Source organism: Onychostruthus taczanowskii, unplaced genomic scaffold, assembly GCF_017590055.1.
Source record: "Onychostruthus taczanowskii isolate IOZ18803 unplaced genomic scaffold, ASM1759005v1 scaffold73, whole genome shotgun sequence".
NCBI classification, from domain to species: Eukaryota; Metazoa; Chordata; class Aves; order Passeriformes; family Passeridae; genus Onychostruthus; species Onychostruthus taczanowskii.
In genome coordinates, this window is record NW_024505118.1 from 290160 (window position 1) to 307685 (window position 17526).

General features: G+C 39.8%; 1 protein-coding gene across 14 annotated transcripts in view; it reads right to left on the reverse strand.

The window, feature by feature from the left end:
• Nucleotides 1-17526, reverse strand: part of BBX (BBX high mobility group box domain containing) — a 137460-nt gene that overhangs the window by 13054 nt on the left and 106880 nt on the right. For 10 of the 14 annotated variants that reach the window (XM_041422381.1, XM_041422392.1, XM_041422390.1 and 7 more), the window contains 5 exons: nt 16622-16702; nt 13554-14469; nt 12530-12668; nt 9265-9413; nt 2087-2173 (listed from right to left, as the gene is read on the reverse strand). In XM_041422381.1, the coding sequence (XP_041278315.1) occupies nt 2087-2173; nt 9265-9413; nt 12530-12668; nt 13554-14469; nt 16622-16702 (1372 nt within the window). The remainder of the gene's footprint in view (nt 1-2086; nt 2174-9264; nt 9414-12529; nt 12669-13553; nt 14470-16621; nt 16703-17526) is intronic. The other 4 variants (XM_041422389.1, XM_041422391.1, XM_041422394.1 and 1 more) reach the window with 4 other exon arrangements.

The window sequence follows — 17526 nt, forward strand, 5'->3', positions numbered from 1 at the left end:
CTTGTGACTCGCCACAAGTATAGACTAACCACAAAAAGGAGTAGAAATTTTAATTTATTGTTTGATTCACAGAATGCTCAAATAAATATTATCTGAATTGAAATGAAGATTCTGGGATTTCCATCTTGAATGCTGCAGAATATGAGACAGCACAGCCACACGGTTTAGGGCCTGTTGCCTAGGAACTCCTGGATGGAGGATGAAGATCTGCAGGCAGCACACGAGGGAGACGCTCTCCAGCACATGCTGAGGCCATGCCCATACTGCCCTTTGCTGATCAAGATTTTGGTTTCAGTCGCTAACGGTACACTTCAGAGTAGGCAAGACTCCAAATTTTCTCCTCTCTGTAATTCAGGGGAAAGTGCAGTTCCCCATCAATATACAGACATCCACTGCCTTTCTTCTGATGATTATATGTGGGCTGTGTAAGGCTCCTAAGTTCATGTCTTTGCTTTAGTCTTGGAGGAACTTAGCAAGCTGGCTCTGCCCCAGCAAATGCACAGACACATCTTTAATGTTTAGACACTATGACATTGTTCACATGCTTAACTTCCAAGGACATGCCTCTGTGCTGTGCTGGAACAAGGCCAGGGTACTCAACACTTGCCAGGGTTGAATATTTGATCATAGTGCACACTTCACTTTCTATCAAAACAGGTTGGCTTCTTTTAAACAAATGCAGGGTTAGATGCTTCGTTTACCCACATTTTTATCTGCAAATTTTAAGGTATTTATATTTTTTACTCTTTATCATCTATTAAATACTTTCTGTTTCTTTTCCCCCAGGAGAATTTAAACACCCATTTGTCTTAATAATTTGTCTACACAGTCTATTAATAATTCAGGAACAAAATCTGAATGATGCCAAATAAAAATTATGCTAATGTATGATGCCTTTTTTACACCAACATAGAAGCAAGATAGTTACTTTTCATAAGCAACTGCCACAACAAATTCGTTGTACAAATACAACAAGACAGAACAAGTAATTTTGATTTGCACCGTGAAATGCAGAAGAGCAGGCAGAGCCTATGTGGGAAAATAGCTTGTGTGCAACACAGATGACAGAAAACATAGCACCAGGAAAGGAGAGGAAATTACATGGCCAAGTCTTAGGAAAAGATATTAACCATAAAGGTAGTTGGGGAAACTGGAGATGGGAACAACAATTTTATTATCTTAGAGATGAACATTGGTGGGGAAGAAACCAGACAAATTAATGGAGTTCAGTAAGCAGAACCAGAGAGGTTTTTCTAGATTACAGAACAATGCAGGAGAGAACACCACTGTGGAACAGAGGAACAGCTTGGGCATGACTTGAATAGTGTGGGCAACATGATGATAAAAAAACAGGGCCCAGGGAAGCAGGCTAAAGTATAATCCTGTTTTGAGTTTCTAGTGTGTGGGATATTATGATACTGTAACAAGAAAAAGACTTTAGAGAGCTAACAGCGGATAGTGGGCAGACAAGGTCCAGAACATAAGCTAAAAAAGTGCAGAAGGTATTTTCAGTATGAAGCAAACAGAAAGCTGGTTTAAGATTTCTACAGAGGCAGGGTTGGATGCTGGTGTTTCTGAGCTCTGGTGCAGAAACAAGGGCTTACATTCTGACCAGGCTCTTACACCTTGACCAGCTGCAGTCTGCAAAGTTCCAGACAGCAAGAAGTCACAGGAATAGGAGACAGGGACATGCAAAAATGCTCTGGCAAAATAATATGGTCACTGATACAGAAGAATGCAGATAAGAGCAACCTAAGGACTACAGAGCTGTGAGCTGTAGAAGATTAAAGTTTTCGGGGCCAACTGCAGAACTGCCCTTGCTTTGCCATCTCTGCTGCATGGCATCTGGAGCAGGGAAACTGTAATTAAAGGGAGATGCCAAGTAAAAACAAAACAGCATCATACTGGAGTAAGGTAATATCAACTGGAGACAGAAGGCAATGGAATCACAGCAGACAGGGAAAATAAGGAACTAAAGCAATCAAAGACTAGAGAGAGCTGAGGTGTCTCTGTCTAGAAGCATTTCCCCAAGACTGAATTGAGAAAGAAGGAAGCTGAAAACCTTAATTAAGCAATGCACCAGTACCTGTGTCCGGAACATTAAGCTTCTTTCTGTGCTTAAATTTGCTGACAATTTTGTGGAATAAGTTCTTTTCCTGAGACTGGAATGAACCTACAGACAACATTAATAATACATACTTTTAATAAAAAGCTTGAAAAAGAGTACAACAGTCACACTATGTACTGTCCAACCTCCCCTTCCTATAGAGTACAAGTTGCCACATGACAGGGAAGCACAAAACCTGACCTTCTGCCTGAAGGGACTCTGGAGGCTTTCAGCAAGCTGCAGTTCAATCCACCACCTCCCAGTGTTTAAGTGCATACAATGCATTTTGGGGAATGAAGCCCATAGGAAAGCCTAGCCATACAACAAAACGGGCTTTTCTTGCTTACTTAAAAAAAGATACTCTTTTGCATGTATACTGGGCTTGGTTGGCAGGGAGTAAACTTAACAGTGCTGGAAACACATCCATGGTTTAGTTACTGCTGAGCAGCGCTTACAGAGCATCAAGATCTCTCTCATTCTGGCACCCCAGCAAGTAGGCTGAGGGTGTTCAAGAGGCTGGGAGGGGACATAGTTGGGACAGCTGACCCACAGGGGCCAAGAGGCATTTTACACCATACTCAGCACAAAACTGTGCTGGGAAAGTGTTTTTTAAAGTTGTCCATTGCTCAGGTAACTGGCTGGACATCAGTGTGCTAGTAGTGAGTGCTGGCTTTGGCATTACTTGTTTCCTCCCTCCAACTTATGAAACTGTCTTCTTCTTGACCCAGTGTAATAGTTTTGCAAAACTACTACACCCAGGAAGTATTTTTCCTTGTTTTTGCCCTTCCTATTATCTTCCACATCCCACTGTAGGAGGGAGCAACAGGGTGGGAACATACTTACCAGTCAGGACCAACCCACCACAGGATGCAAGAGCTACCACTGCCTTTCTGGTGCCCAGAAATGAGATACACTAAGTGGAAAAGGTAAAGCCCCCAGAGGAAGCAGGTGAGGTTATGTCCAGCTCACGGTTATCATTCCTACTTTGCCCGCAGAGTCTTTACTAGGAGCAGTTAGAAGACATCTTGTGTGACACTGGACCACAAAACATGCCACTATCAGATGTCATCAAGAAGTTAGCCTTTGCCTCATTAGGGGAGCAGACAGCGATATAACAGCAACATAGGCATAAGAAATGCAGAATCTCCACAATGCAAAGCAAATTTTAGGGAGTTTACAGAAACTCAACTTCAAAATCTTATTTCCAAAGAGACAATGGACAAGCAAGTCTTCAGGCTAGTTCAGAACAGACCAGCCCAAACAGAAATGAGATGCTATGCATGTGACAAGATGATTCATAGCCTAACAAGCAGGTGTCCTTCCCATCTCTAGCTCATGTGTAACAGGATTCTATCCACCAGAAATATTCGCCTTTTCCACTCCTCATCCTTAAAAGGAACTAGACACACACACTCGCTACTGGGACACAACTGCAACCATATAGGAATGTGCAGTCAGGGTAAATCTACTTATACATCTGCAATTTGCCATCTCAGATTCCGTATGCAAGGAAAAAAGGAGTAAAGTGTGTAGCACATGGAAGAAGTATTTAGTCTTATGAAGTGAAAGCCATTCACAGACACTAGGCTGTCTGATCAATACTGAAAATTACTGAGAGAAAACTAAAATCCAGACAGAGGCAGGCATAGAAACTTTAGCATCTTGCTCATGTTGGCTTTGTGGCTCACTGCTACTTCTTTTTTAATATGGAAGAAATCAAAACTTTGGAGAAAGATTAATAAACTTCCAAAAATCTAGAAGTCAAACAACAAACCAAATAAAGTCCAAGCAAGAGATCATCTCAGGCAACATCAGCTTGAATCTGAACAGCTTTACTAGAACCTGTATAGGAAACACCTTAAAGTACAGTAGAAGAGGCCATATTCACTCAAACTTACTGAAGTGTTGTTCTACAAATTTTACAACAGTTTCCTGAGTATCACAGAGGACTAGTCTAGTGTCAGAGCAACAAAAATGTAAAACAAGGAATGAAAAAGCTTGGAGAGTTTGAGCAAAAGCCTAAGTGAAAGAAATAAGCTTCTCTTGATACCAAGCTTAGATACTTCATCCACATCAACAGAAACAAGTCTTCCCACCAGTTCCACAAGAAGACAGAGGTACATAACTACATGATTCTTGTGACATTTTTGTTATTATTATTATTCTTTACCTAGCTGATTAGTTATTTTTTGCTTGGAAGAAGCAACATGTTACATATCACCCATGTCTCAATTTCTACAACTCAACCTGCACCATACAAACCACTTCAATCACTATGACAGACAGTCAGCCAGTGTCAGCAACTCTAAGCAGAATAACTGAGATGAAAAACTCAGAAGATGACAAGCACTGCACACAGGGGAAACCTGTGTCTTTCATCTCTTTTTTCCCCACATCAAAGGCACCTTTGTCATCAGCCTGTATCTGCAAAATACCACTTTCCCATATGGAAAATCCAGAACTTCAGTAGAGCCAAAGAAAATCTGCCCTTCAGTAAGGAAACCTTCAATTTCCTTCCCTTTTAGCTGTAACTCCTGTGAGACTGTGCCCAGTGACAGTCAGAACACCCTTTGGCCATGAAAGCATTGAAAGAGAAGACAGGCTAATAGCTAAGTAAGTCAACAGTTAATACTTGGGACTTAACAATGTAACTTCTGACTCCACAAGAAACATCATCCACACTCTTTGCCTTAACAGAGTAAGCACAGCCACCATGCTGGAGTTGAGATGCCTGGCCGGGCTACACCTGTTTCATGGGGACAACAGGCAAGTATTCCAAGACATTGAATAAATGCCACTTGGGAACATTCAATCCAGAGAAAATCCATGACTGAAAAAAACGAACGTAAAAGTCTTGCTGTTAGGCAACGGACCCTACATATATATATACACATATACATATATGAAAGCTGAAAAAAACCTTTTAATTTTAGTTTACTTCACATTGTTATACAGCTACCTACTAATCTTGCTCTGTTGGAAATATTCTGTACAGTTATTCCTCTCCCTAGCACTTCAGAAATTGCCACTGGATTTAATCCCTGGCTTGTCCATAGTGCTCACTGAGGGCAGTAGGGATTCCTCCTGGGAATACTTGCTATGGCCAGCGGCAGCTGTCCGGGGAAGAAGCAGGCAAGAAAATGAACCATTAACTGCATTTCCTCCATATTTCCAGGCATAGGCCCCCTTTGCTTTCAAAAAGTTCATTGTTTTAAAGGATCTGATCAAATGGAGGATGTTTCAATTAGATCCTAACAAAATCAGGACAACCAATTTGTACATTTCTGCATCTCTCAGAGAAAGGCACTGTATTTTTAGGTCATGATCCTTGGAATATTACAGCTCAAAATCTCCAAGCATCTGAATGCTTTGAACCGAGCCAAAAAAACCCCAGAGCTAAGACCAAGTGGAATGCCACAAAGCAGCATCCATTTTAAGCTGATGTTTTATTTCTAGTCCTAGAGGCCACAGACAAAAAAAGCAAAAAAAAAAAAGTAGACCATCTATTCCCCAAATAAAAGCATTCTCCTCTTTGCCTTCCCAAAATGTAAGCTTTAGTGCAGTGCTTGGTGTATAAGTGAGCATTTCTTCAAAGTACAAAGCAGAAATAATGACTCTGCCTGTTGCTCACTTGTGCATACAATCAGATTAGTGACTAACTGCAGACAGCTGACTTCTTCATGGTGGGATGTTTTGGCACATATGCCATTGGAAAGAAGAAGAAAAAAAAAAGGAAACAGTCACAGCTCCAGTAAATGTTGGAGCAGGCCATCTGCACAGATTCAGTATAGCTGTATTCTTCAGCCATTTTGTGACATTATTATTGTATGTGCATATCCCAGTTCAAAACACTTGATGTGGATTTTGACAAAGCTTTATGGCTTGTTCAATCCTGATCCCAGTGCAGAAAGACCCCCAATCATTTCAGTGGGAGCAGAATTTAGACAATTTGGAAACTCTGAGGGAAAAAGTGCCTCTCATTTAAGAAAAGGTTCAAATTTTCCTTCATATATGTGGATGTGAAACAGCTTTCATGCTACAGGGTTCTTCAGGTGTTTTTATGTAAAAGAACTGGCTGAAGTGTGGACTGGACATGACAAGCACAACAGAAGTAGTCAGTGGGCACTGCCCTACTGATTTTCCAGAGCAGGAAAACATCCTGACAAATCTGGCTCTGTGGTTAGGCTGCAAATCAAGCCTGTTGAAGGTATAGGCAAATGACATTTGATAGAGAATCAATCCAGCACAAAATAAAACTTATTAAAGCATACAGTTACAGTTGGGGGTGGGGTGCAGAGAAACACCCTAAACCCAACAAACAAAAACACTTCTCTGTTTTTATTCACCCAGCATCCTGAGGAAGGTTTAGAGTGCAGCACTCCAACATATTTTCTAAATTTTAAATGTTCAGCAGACACTGTAGACTTCAAAACTTAAGTAGTTATCTGTGCTGAGTGAAAATGAATAATGAATAGATAGTTTATGATCCTGCACACACTCCTTCCTAAAAAGCAGCACATCATGTCAAGGAGTGTTTACTTAAACATATCCCTACTGATTTTTATCTGTTATTTAGAAACACCCAGAGGCTGAAAACACTTATAGATGCTATTTGTGCTGAACAACTCCCAATTACCTGGCAGAGACACACCCAAGGAAAAGCCACACAGCAGAAACAGCTCCACTCAAAGCAGTAATGCAGAGCAGTGTGAAGTTAAGGTCTCCCACATCCCCACACAGTCACATCCATAAGATTATATTGACCCTTCATGGTTCATGCTCATTGCATAAAAATGCTACTTTTGTTTAATTCTCTAATGGTGTAAAAAAGTTGGACAATTTAAAAGACCCATAACCACACCAAACCAAGCTCTATTATTTTACATGATATGCCAGTTTCGTTTCCTGCAGTACTTGCAGTAACCCAGCACACAGACCTGCTTGTGCTACACTTTTGGAGGCCAGGGCTCTCTAAGAGTCTTTATATTCATCACACTTGTGATAAATAGGTGTGATTCACTTCACCAGACAACAGCACAATGAGGCCTAATAGACTGTCAGTACATCACAAATTAAATGGAGGAGTCAGCTTAAATGTTTGACTTAACTGGAACAAGCCTTACTAAGATAGTAAGCTGGCCTGCATGCACTTTTAGGTCAGATAATTTCAAATACACAACTCACATCCTAGTTTTACACATCCTAAGAAAATAAAACACATTTAAAATTGACCTACTGCCATCAAATATTTACTTTTCAGCAATCCCTCCTTTCCAGAACAAAAATGGTTTGATGAAAATTTTTTCAACTACCTCTTGAGAGCTGACTGAACCTTGCTCTTCAGGGAGTTGGAATGACTGCCACAAAACTGTCAGCTTCCCAGCTTAAGTGTGTGAATTCAACATTCACAGGAATTAGGAGCAGGTATCACTAGCTCTTCTGGATTTAATTTGGGGCTGTTGTTAGATGTCCACGACAGAGGGAACAGAGTTACCATCCAATATTCCTGCCCAGGGGCTGCTTGTTGCAACCCCACAGCTCAGTTGGTGGCAAAGTTCATGTGACTGTTTACCATCTGCTCAGTGCAAAGTCAGCTGGCTGAATTTAAAGAACCCTTGTTGTCAGCCAGAGGCAAAAGCTCTACGACTGTCTCTGCAGGGCTGTGCCAAAGCTACTCATATCAGGCTTGTAACCAGCCTACAGTTATGTTTTTGACCTTCCCTTGAGACAAGGCCAAATATATTCCAAAGTTCTTGAAGTGATGCTAACAAAAATAAAAACTAAACTCTCCTGTATGAGCCTACCCAAAAGTAGAATGCAGTGCTGGGCTACCTGACATGAGGTGGAATTCTAGCCCACCATTCCCAAACAACACAGGGCCTGCAGAATTTTTAAACATACAGACACCTGAACAGGTAAATACTATAGTGAGAAATCCAGTGAGCTGCTACTACAACTTCAATTGCTAGATCACTGTAGTTGAGGAGGTTTTCTTCCCAACAGATGTTGCTTAATTACCAGTGTGTTATCATGCTGTAAAGCAATTCATTCATGCTCATTTAAGAAGTTCTGTCAAATACATACCACAAAACAAAATTAAAGGCAGCTGAAGTCAGAACTATCTTGGTATTAGCACAAGTCTAATTTTGCAAAGTGGCTGTTCCACATCTAATTACAAAAATCAATACCAAAACTGGCATGCACTAGAAAAGAACAGCTGTTCAATCCTGCATACTGTAATGTGATTATTTGTGAAACATTCAAAAGGCATAGATCTAATCCAGGGTCACCTGGCTAAAACAGACATATCTGATCTTAAAACCTGTCACTCAGTAGAACTACCATTGCTGCAGAAAAGAAAATCAACTTCACATTGCAAACTGTGCCTGATGAGAATCCTTTTGAGCAGCCTAACGTCTTGTGGAATTACTGGTATATAATTCCTTCATTTTGTGATGCTTCTATACTGTGTATTTGTATCAGTATTTCTGCCACAGCATAAAAGTAGTTTTACTGTACTACACTGTCACTCCTCTGACACCTCTGTGTCACAGGTTTCCTGTACAAAAAACCAGCCAAGTGTGTCCTGAGTTTCTCCCTCCATGAGCCTCAGCAATGGAGCTGGGTATAGAATTGGTTTTCATGTCCTCTTTTTTTTAATCACATCAGGACAGTTTTGCTCAAAACTTATGACAGAACTATAATCTTGATAGAAGAAAAATTCCAGATGTTTCATTCAGACATCTCTGGTACCTTATATTTTAGTTTACAGACACTAAAATTACAGTGAAATTAAAACTAAGCTTAGAAAATGTAACCCTCGATCATATGCCGTTTTCCCCCCATTTTCTCCTGGGAAAACTTATCAAATTAATTTACCTCACAAACATTCATGTTTTTGAAAACCTTTCTTGCTATGAGAAATACATTTTTTGTACAAACTCTACCCAGTTCTACTTATCATGAAAACCGGGAATCAAGAGTGAAAACAATCAGCCTGAAAACTAAACCAGATGAGAACCAACTAACTGCAGTGCTAGGTAATGCTTTGAAGACTTCAGACTTTCCACAGGTAACAGTAAAGTAAGAATGTATAAATTCCTGAGCTTGTTACAGCACTGCCATTGTTTAAGAACTTCCTGCACTTGGCAACTTACCTTTGTTGGATTTTGGTAGTTCACATGAGCCGCTTCCAATCTTTCGCTTTTTCCTCGAAACAGCTGAATTTTTCCTGTCAAAGGTAATAGGACTGTATTGAGGGAGGCTGTTGAATTTCTTTGCAAATTCTTCTTCCAATTTTGCTAAGCTAAATGGGAAACAAAACCATTCAAATTAAATGTAACTCTTTCTGGAGAAAAAAAAAATATTTTTTAAGAGCATGTCTGTGTATACACACACACACTCTGCTACACAGAGAGAGGGGAAAATCAGGTAAGTGCACACACTGTAAACACCAAACCAGTATATATTAATCCAACTCTGGAATGAGAATGTACATTTCTGCTTCTGCATTTGTAACAGTGCAAACTGATTACCTTATTAGCATATGTTAAAATTAGAAAAAAAAAATCAATGTTATACTGGTGACATTTAGCTCTGACATGTTTGCTGCACAGAATCATACAAGAGATGTCTGTTTTGTGAGGGGAATGAACAAAGATAGTAAAACCAATAAACCAATAAAATAACTTCACATAAAAGTTCTTACACCAGAATTAAAATTGCATTTCAAACCAGAAGAAGAATGTCAAACTAATCAATCTTCTGTGGATATTCTGAAACATGAAGTGTTGGGATGGGAATTAGTTTTGTATTTGTTCTGGGTGATTAGATTTTCTCCCCTTGTATTTCATTTGCTGTGAGATGAATAATGCTACTAGCTTATGCTTTCATGAAAGCCAACACACCTCCTACTGCAGCCTAAGCTGAATGACTGTCAGCAGACTAACTACAACTGAAGAAATTCACAGACAAGGTATGATTGCTCCTAATAGCCAGAAGAAAACAAAGCACTCAAAAGAGGATGGCACAGCATTTCCAGCTGTAATGACTACACTGGCTTGCATTAACACTCTGTTTCTGCAAATTTTTGCAGCCAGGCAGAAGTAGAAATTGTGTTCTAGTAAAAGGCAAGCACACAGTTAGGCAGGTTATAAATAGCACTGTCAATGATAGAGGAACAATGACATCTTCCACTTGTTTTTAATTCTCCTTGCTATGAAAAACCTCAACTGGGCAGAAGTTGGCATGACTGTTGGAAGGATGGCTCTTTACACACTCGGAAATATCACAAGAAACATGGTACTTCTCTATGCTTTCTGAAGCAGCACTTCAAAGAAATTGCATTCTGAAAGCTTTGGTACACAGAAAGAGACCTCATTTTTTTCTCTGTAATTATTACTTCTCTCAGTAAGCAATTTTCCATCTTAAAATACAGCCTTGGCTCTTCGCAGACCAAGTGCATGGTGGGATTTGTTTGTTTGTGTACACATGTTTTATTTTGGTTTTAAATCACAAAGGTCTCTTACATCAGTAGTGCTTGGTACTGCTCCATTTTTCTCTTCCACACGGATGCTCCCTGACAATCACAAAACCATGTGATTTTCTGCTCTGACTCAGCTCCTCTCCCACTGTCTGTTCCCACCTGCCTCAGCTGCTGCCCCGAGGGCATGTGAGGGGCTGCAGCTCTAATTGGGAAGGCCAAACCTTGTTTGACAGTGGATGAGCTGCCATCCTGGCTAGGAATTTATAACTTGTGTGACATGCAGGCAGGCAATGGGGAGTGCTGCTATCTCTATGTCAGAGATTAATTATTTAAAGAAATAAAAAATAGTCCACACTGTCATGAATTTGAAGACCCTCTCAGAAGCCTGGTTAGACGTGTAGCTGAGATGAGGTGTTCATGCTGCATAGCCTAGTCCTGCCAGGAGATACAGGCAGGTAGGGCAAGGGAGTGGGAAAGCACATCTGACCCAGACAATGGAATGAAATGTGGGAATCTACTGATGGGGAAGGTATGGCACAGGGAAAATTATGAAAATGATGTCATTCTGAAGGGGTGAAGACATGCATGTACAAAATGAGGCTGAAATGTGATGCTGAAGGCAGCAGAAGGAGTTAAGTGGAGCAGGCAGAGGTAAAACCAACTCTTCAAGTAGCCAGAAGATCAGGTAATGCAATGAAAAGGGACGCCGGATACCTTCTCCAGCACTTACGCTTCACAAATTCTTAATTCTGCCTTTACAGAGTTCACTAAATAATACTCACTAATGATGCAACTGAATAAAGATGAGAGATTGGAAAATATGTATTTTCTCATCCAGCCAGCTAATGAGGGTAGCGTTGAATGAATGATTTAGACAAGTTTCCTAGATACTCTTTGAATAAATAATTTACAACTACTTTTTTTTTATGCTACAAGATGTGATGAGTTTTCCCACCATTATGTGGGAAAAGTTTTCAATCTTTCAACTTAAAATATTTCCAAAACTTATACAAAGCTCTAAAAATATGAAGTGCTCAATTTTTCCTTAACTAGTTTTTCTTGACTATTCCAATAACAAGACTTGGGGACTCCCACTGATTTAATATCTTTGCTAAAAGTGAGCTGCAATTAGATGTCACATAAACTAGATTGGGAAAAGGGTACTGCAAACCTGCAAAACCAAACATATTATAATTTTAAGCATAAAATATGGAACAACTCCCCCTTTTAAATACATTTTCCTATCTGCAAGAATTTGCAAGCATGAATGGCAACGCAGATTTAACTACTGTGCCTACAGCTAAATAAATCTGTAATACAAAAACCATTACCTGTATACTAGAAAAATAATTCTATGCAGTCTTGCTAAATTTTAATGCATCTGTACTCCTTAATTGTTTTTAAGATATATTTAATTTCATCACGGTGGACATAAATAGTTTAAATATCTTTTCTCTATAATAGAAAAATGACATATTTATCATAATTATTTGCCAATATAAGAACACTGTTTACTATTCCTCTGTAAGCAATCTCTCAAAGTGGGAAAGAGATCTATTCTTTCTAGTCTAATCTGGTTTATGATGATTGAACACCTACACAGAACTTTAAATAGCGCTTGCAAAGTACTCTGAAAATGTAAGTAACCCTCTTCACTACTTTTTGAGCAGGTAAATACTGTGTGGTTTGTTTAGAACTGAGCAAATAACACCATTCAAATTCACTTAGAATGGTGTAAACCTGGAAAGATCTCAAAGGAATTACTTTGCTATATAAATGACAGGTATTTAGAGCATGACTCAGTTCCACAGGGTTTTTCATTTTTGGAATTGTGATTATTTGTGTGTTAGATGCAGGTCTTGTAGCTGCAGTGAGGAGGACTCAAATTATTAGGCTGACCTAACTAAAACATCTGAAAGTGTTAAGCCACAACTTACCCAAAAACAAACTCTTCCTTTGGCTTAGTCTTTTTCAGTTTCTTGTTCCCACTTGTCCCACTTGGGGAAAAGGCCCAGATTTCTTCATTCCAGCATCCTTCATGATCTGAGGAGTTACCTTTTCCTGAGCTTCTTTTTCCTGTGATGAAGGCAGAAAATTGTTTCTCATCTTTAGAAAAATGTTCCAAAACAAAGAAGACTCAGAAGAAACTTGTGTACCCAGTCAGTACAGCAACTTATGAAGCCCGACCTTCTTTAAGGCAGTTACAAAACATTTTTCATTTTAAACTGGGCAATGATGATATTGACAACTATTCTGCATGCCCTGTCCTGTCTTTTCCTGGAGTATCTCAAAAGTCGGAATCTCTTAAGGTATAAAGAAGAAAGAGATGAAGAGATATATAGTAATAAGCTTCCCTAAATTACAAACATCTTTTTTCTTTTCTGACTATTCTAATTACATACATAAATCTACCACTTGGAAAAATACACTTCCAGACATTTCACTGAAAGCTTCCAGATATTATCTCAAATTTGTCCTTCCACAAGATAAAGGGTTCTCACTTACTGCCTACAGTAAAACTAACAACCATAGCAAAACCAGAACCCATTTGCTTCTTGCAGGATTGAGAACTATGCTCACAACCACAAGAGTTGTTTATATAGAAACAAGGTAATTGTTCGGGGTTACATACATCACAAGTCCTGCACACATCTACCAGCAGGCTGACAAATTAAACAAGACTTCACTGAAGAAATTAAAACTCAGATCACAAAAGATGAAAATAGAGCAGTCAGGAGTTTGTGAGGTAAGCAGGAACACAGATTGCAAGACTTCAAAAGACCTGCCCTGGAACAGGGAGCCCAGCCACTCCACCTGTCCTTAGCATCTCAGGGGGCCAGACATAGTATTCCCACTGCACACTGCTCAAACTCCAGCTTAAACATGGATTTTTGCTTTTCCTCCCACTCCAGGCAGCCTTTTGCAGTTCATGCTGTAAACAAAACACTCAAAGCCACCCACCTCTGTCCACATTAGCGCGCAGAGATGTGAGCATGCCCTCTGACACCAGAGTTTTATAAAGAGCACCTTTGCAAGATCTCTCCGATTTCCTGGAGCCACAGGTTTCTATCTTTTTAACACAGTCACTGTCCTCAGTTTTGACCTGTTCTGGTAAGCTTTGGGGTACCACCTCCTCTGTTGGGGTCAGTGGTTCCACTTTAATGTTATCAGAAGCCTCACACGGTACTTCCTTGCCGGCTTCAATACTTAGGAAATCGGGAAGCTTGGATTCTTTGGTGGTCTCCACTGGTTTCTCCTTTGATGTTTTCTTTTCTTTCGATTTCACTTTTTTCTTTGGTGATTTTGTATCCAACATGCTTCCCTTCACATTTGAGATGGGGCGGTTTTTTTTGCGGGGAGTATCCGCGAGTCTCTCAGCACCCCAGTCCCCCTTGGCCACGGCTTCAATTGTGTACATTACACTTTCAATGTCTGACTCGGAGGACTGCCTCTTTTTACAAGATTTTTTGGGGGTGGATTTTTCATTTGTGTGCCGGTCCAACTTATTTTTTTTCTTTTTCTTCTTTATCTTTTCTGGCTTTAGCCCAAGGATAGTCATGTCACTCATGAAAAGCTCTGGAGAACGGCACACGTGATCCTTTGTGTTATCCTTCCTCTCAAAAGGACTGTTTTCCATTGCAAGACTAGTAAATTCTCTGCATTTTGCAGTTTCTGATTCCTCAGCTTTTGTTTCATCTGGGTTTTGCATTTTTTCTATCTCTGATTGTTCTACTTTTCTATTACTGGAGTCTTTTACTGTTGTTTTCTCCGGTTCTACTTCCATGTCCTCTGAAACTTCCCCTTCCTCATCTTCCAGTGCTTCCACTTTTGTTTTCCCAGGTTCTTTCACTTTTACTCCTTCTGAAGCAAGGCACATCTAAAATAAGTTTAAAAACAGTCCCATGAAACAAAAGTCTACTGTTAACATTACTTATACTAACAGGAGCGTTTAACAGGGAATCTCTCTGGCATTTTAGTTTAGGAAAGCAAACTGTGCTACAGGACCGTACTGAAAAACAGGCTGAAGACGTGCTGAAACTGATGCAGTGGGATGAGGGCTAAGTGTGAAAATAAGGCTGGTAGGTTCATTGCTCTGACAGAAAAAGACTCCAACTGATCTCAGTGGTGTTTCCTTTAAAGCTCTTAATATCATCTGGAAACCCACTACCAGACAGATTTTCACAATATATGAAATGCAACAGAACAGAGTTATCTATGACTACTACATCCGTTCCCCCTTCAACTTTCCAATGTCCCCAATACAATTCCTTTCTCCATTTTCCAAATGGCCTTGAAGGAGGGAGGAAAAAATGTTTACTGAATCTCCCTGAGATTTTTTTTTTTTACTTGAATGTAGGAAATAATTTGGAAGGTAGTACAAAAGCCTTCCAAATCTTTCTTCTCATGTCACAGACTTATTTTGCAAAGAACTGCAAAGCAGCAGTGGTTGCCATGGTTATCTCCTCCTGGAGATAACACTAATGGAAACCAAAAATCCTTATACTATCTGAGGAACATCGATATTCAGAAAAAGAGCTGTCAGAAGGTCCTCCAACTGCCATGTTCCTACAGCAATGACTTAGGAGATCCTCTCTGGTTTGGATCACCTGTAAGCTATGTGGACATGTCTACAGAAGGTAGTCCTTCACAGCACCAACCAACAGCCCTTAGGAAGACATGCTTTGTTCTTACTGTCCTCTCTCAAAGCCCTCAAGCTGAATTCCCAGTGCAGTTTTGTTTTTAGAACAAATGTCAACCAGTCACCTGGAGCAAAACCAGATGGAAGAGGCTTGCTTTGAACCAGACATCAGAAGTTTCCTACAGCTCAGCCCACAGGCCATGTGGTCAGTATGGATGTACCTCCCCGAGACACATGGGTTCTCTTTAGGTCCATTTTAGATTTCTCAAATTGGCAAGGCTTTTTTTCCTTGCAAACTAAAAAAGGTCTCATACCAATTTATGTAAGAACATAACAGCAATGATTGGGATGTTTTTGTAGCAGGTTTCCAAAACTCTTGCTACCCAAGGTAGAAATTACTGATCTGGTTCAGGACAAGCTGGGCTCAGCACTGTAAAGCACCAGAGCTTGGGCAATACACAGTATCTATTGGGAAGCAGGTTAGACTAGGCAAAGGAGAACTCCACAACAGTGCTGATGTGGGTTCTTGGTACAAAGGTACTTCTGTGACTTTTTTAATATGCTGCAATGTTAAGCACAGCCTGTGATTTTCAAAAGCTAAAGCTCAGTCTTTAAGATGGAGCTCACTAGACTAAGAATATTTTGTCAATTCAACATACATTCCATAGCCAGTGGATTTTTTCCTTTTACACATTTGCTTCTTCTGCAGTAGCCAGTAGTACAGAGCTACAGATGTGGCTACAAAAAAAGTGACTTCTGTCTTGTCAGCAAACAAACTTGTAATTAAACAATCTTCAAGACTGGGAAAACTTAAAAAAGTGTTTAGAAACAAAAAAAAGGGCAAAATTTCAATGAAGCGTCATTGGTTTTAACTGTTCCCAGAAGGAAGATCTGCTGAGAGTACCATAGCAAAACTTCTATGTAAGTTATTGACCTGTTAGTTCACCTGAAAAATAAAATGGGCATGAAAAGCAAAAATAAATGAAAGCAGCTCATGACCATTAACATGAATTTGTAATGGCAGTGCCTGAATTTCACAACACAGCCATCCAGTCCTCTCTCTCAACTATTTGTGTCCCTCAGCTAAGCCCTAAGACCTCAAAGCCTAAATAAGAAACTGAATCCAGGTCAGTTGCAACCAAGTCCCTTTGCCACCAGGAATTGGTGGTACTTCTTAACTGCACCAGACTCTTAGAAACCTCTAAGTTGATGGCTAATCTGGGGAAATGTTGTCTTGAGGCATCTGAGCCATGATAATTTATGGTTCTATAAGCAGCGGTGTAATTATAACTGTATCACTGTTCTGCCTTGCAGACTTTGGCAATCAACAGCTTTAACTTCTCCACCCCACTGCACTTCGGGCAATTAGTCACCAGTGTTTTAGTATTACCTCTGCCAGCTGAAATAATGCTGATGTTCCACACTGTTTTGTTAAATCAGAAGGCCCTGAATGGGATGTACTTGAAGAAATCTATGGAGAGAAAAATCAACACAAATAAAACAGTCTTTGGTCACTACCAATTCTTTTATGTTTATGACACAGCTTTTCAATGGATTGTTTTCCCCCTTCCTAAAATTAATTCATAAGATTATATACTAAAAAAGAAGTGTAGACCTGCACATGCTGGCATGAATAAAAGCCCACTGCAACACTGCTCTGGTGGATAATGCTACTGTACACTAAACAATACTTGCACATTTGGGGCTTTTCTTGTCAGGACTCCCTTTGAGGAACAGCATGAACTGAAACACATGCTCTTTCACACAGGAAGAGACTCCAGCAGTTAAGCAACAATCTACACTAGCATGCAACCCAGCTGGTGTAAAGGATTAGCAGGACACTGAATTCCAAAATTTTTAATTATTTCATTATCATAGGTTAAGGAGGCTATTTCTTTCAGGTTATGATATTGCCTTTTGGTGTCCTATAGAACTCATATGAAAGTCATGCCCTGAACCCAAAGTTAAGTAGAAACCCTCAAGCCTTTGGTAATCTTTAGTATTCCTCAGAACAAAAGGAGGCTGTCATGCAAGCATGTAGCTGATTATCCTCCAGAATATTTTTCCTGTATTAGGCCATGATCCTCTTCAGTACTTTTGAGTGTTCTGTATCAGTTTTGAGCTAGGTGCAAGGAAACAATCTTTTTCTAAACAACTTTAAAAGTATCAGTATCAGGATTGGCCACTAGTATGAAAAGAAGTTAGATTTTTAAGGACATATCCCATCATCTCAGACCAGGCTTGTGGGTTTCTTATACTTCCTTCTTTAGGCTGCATAAGAAAATGAATTTATAA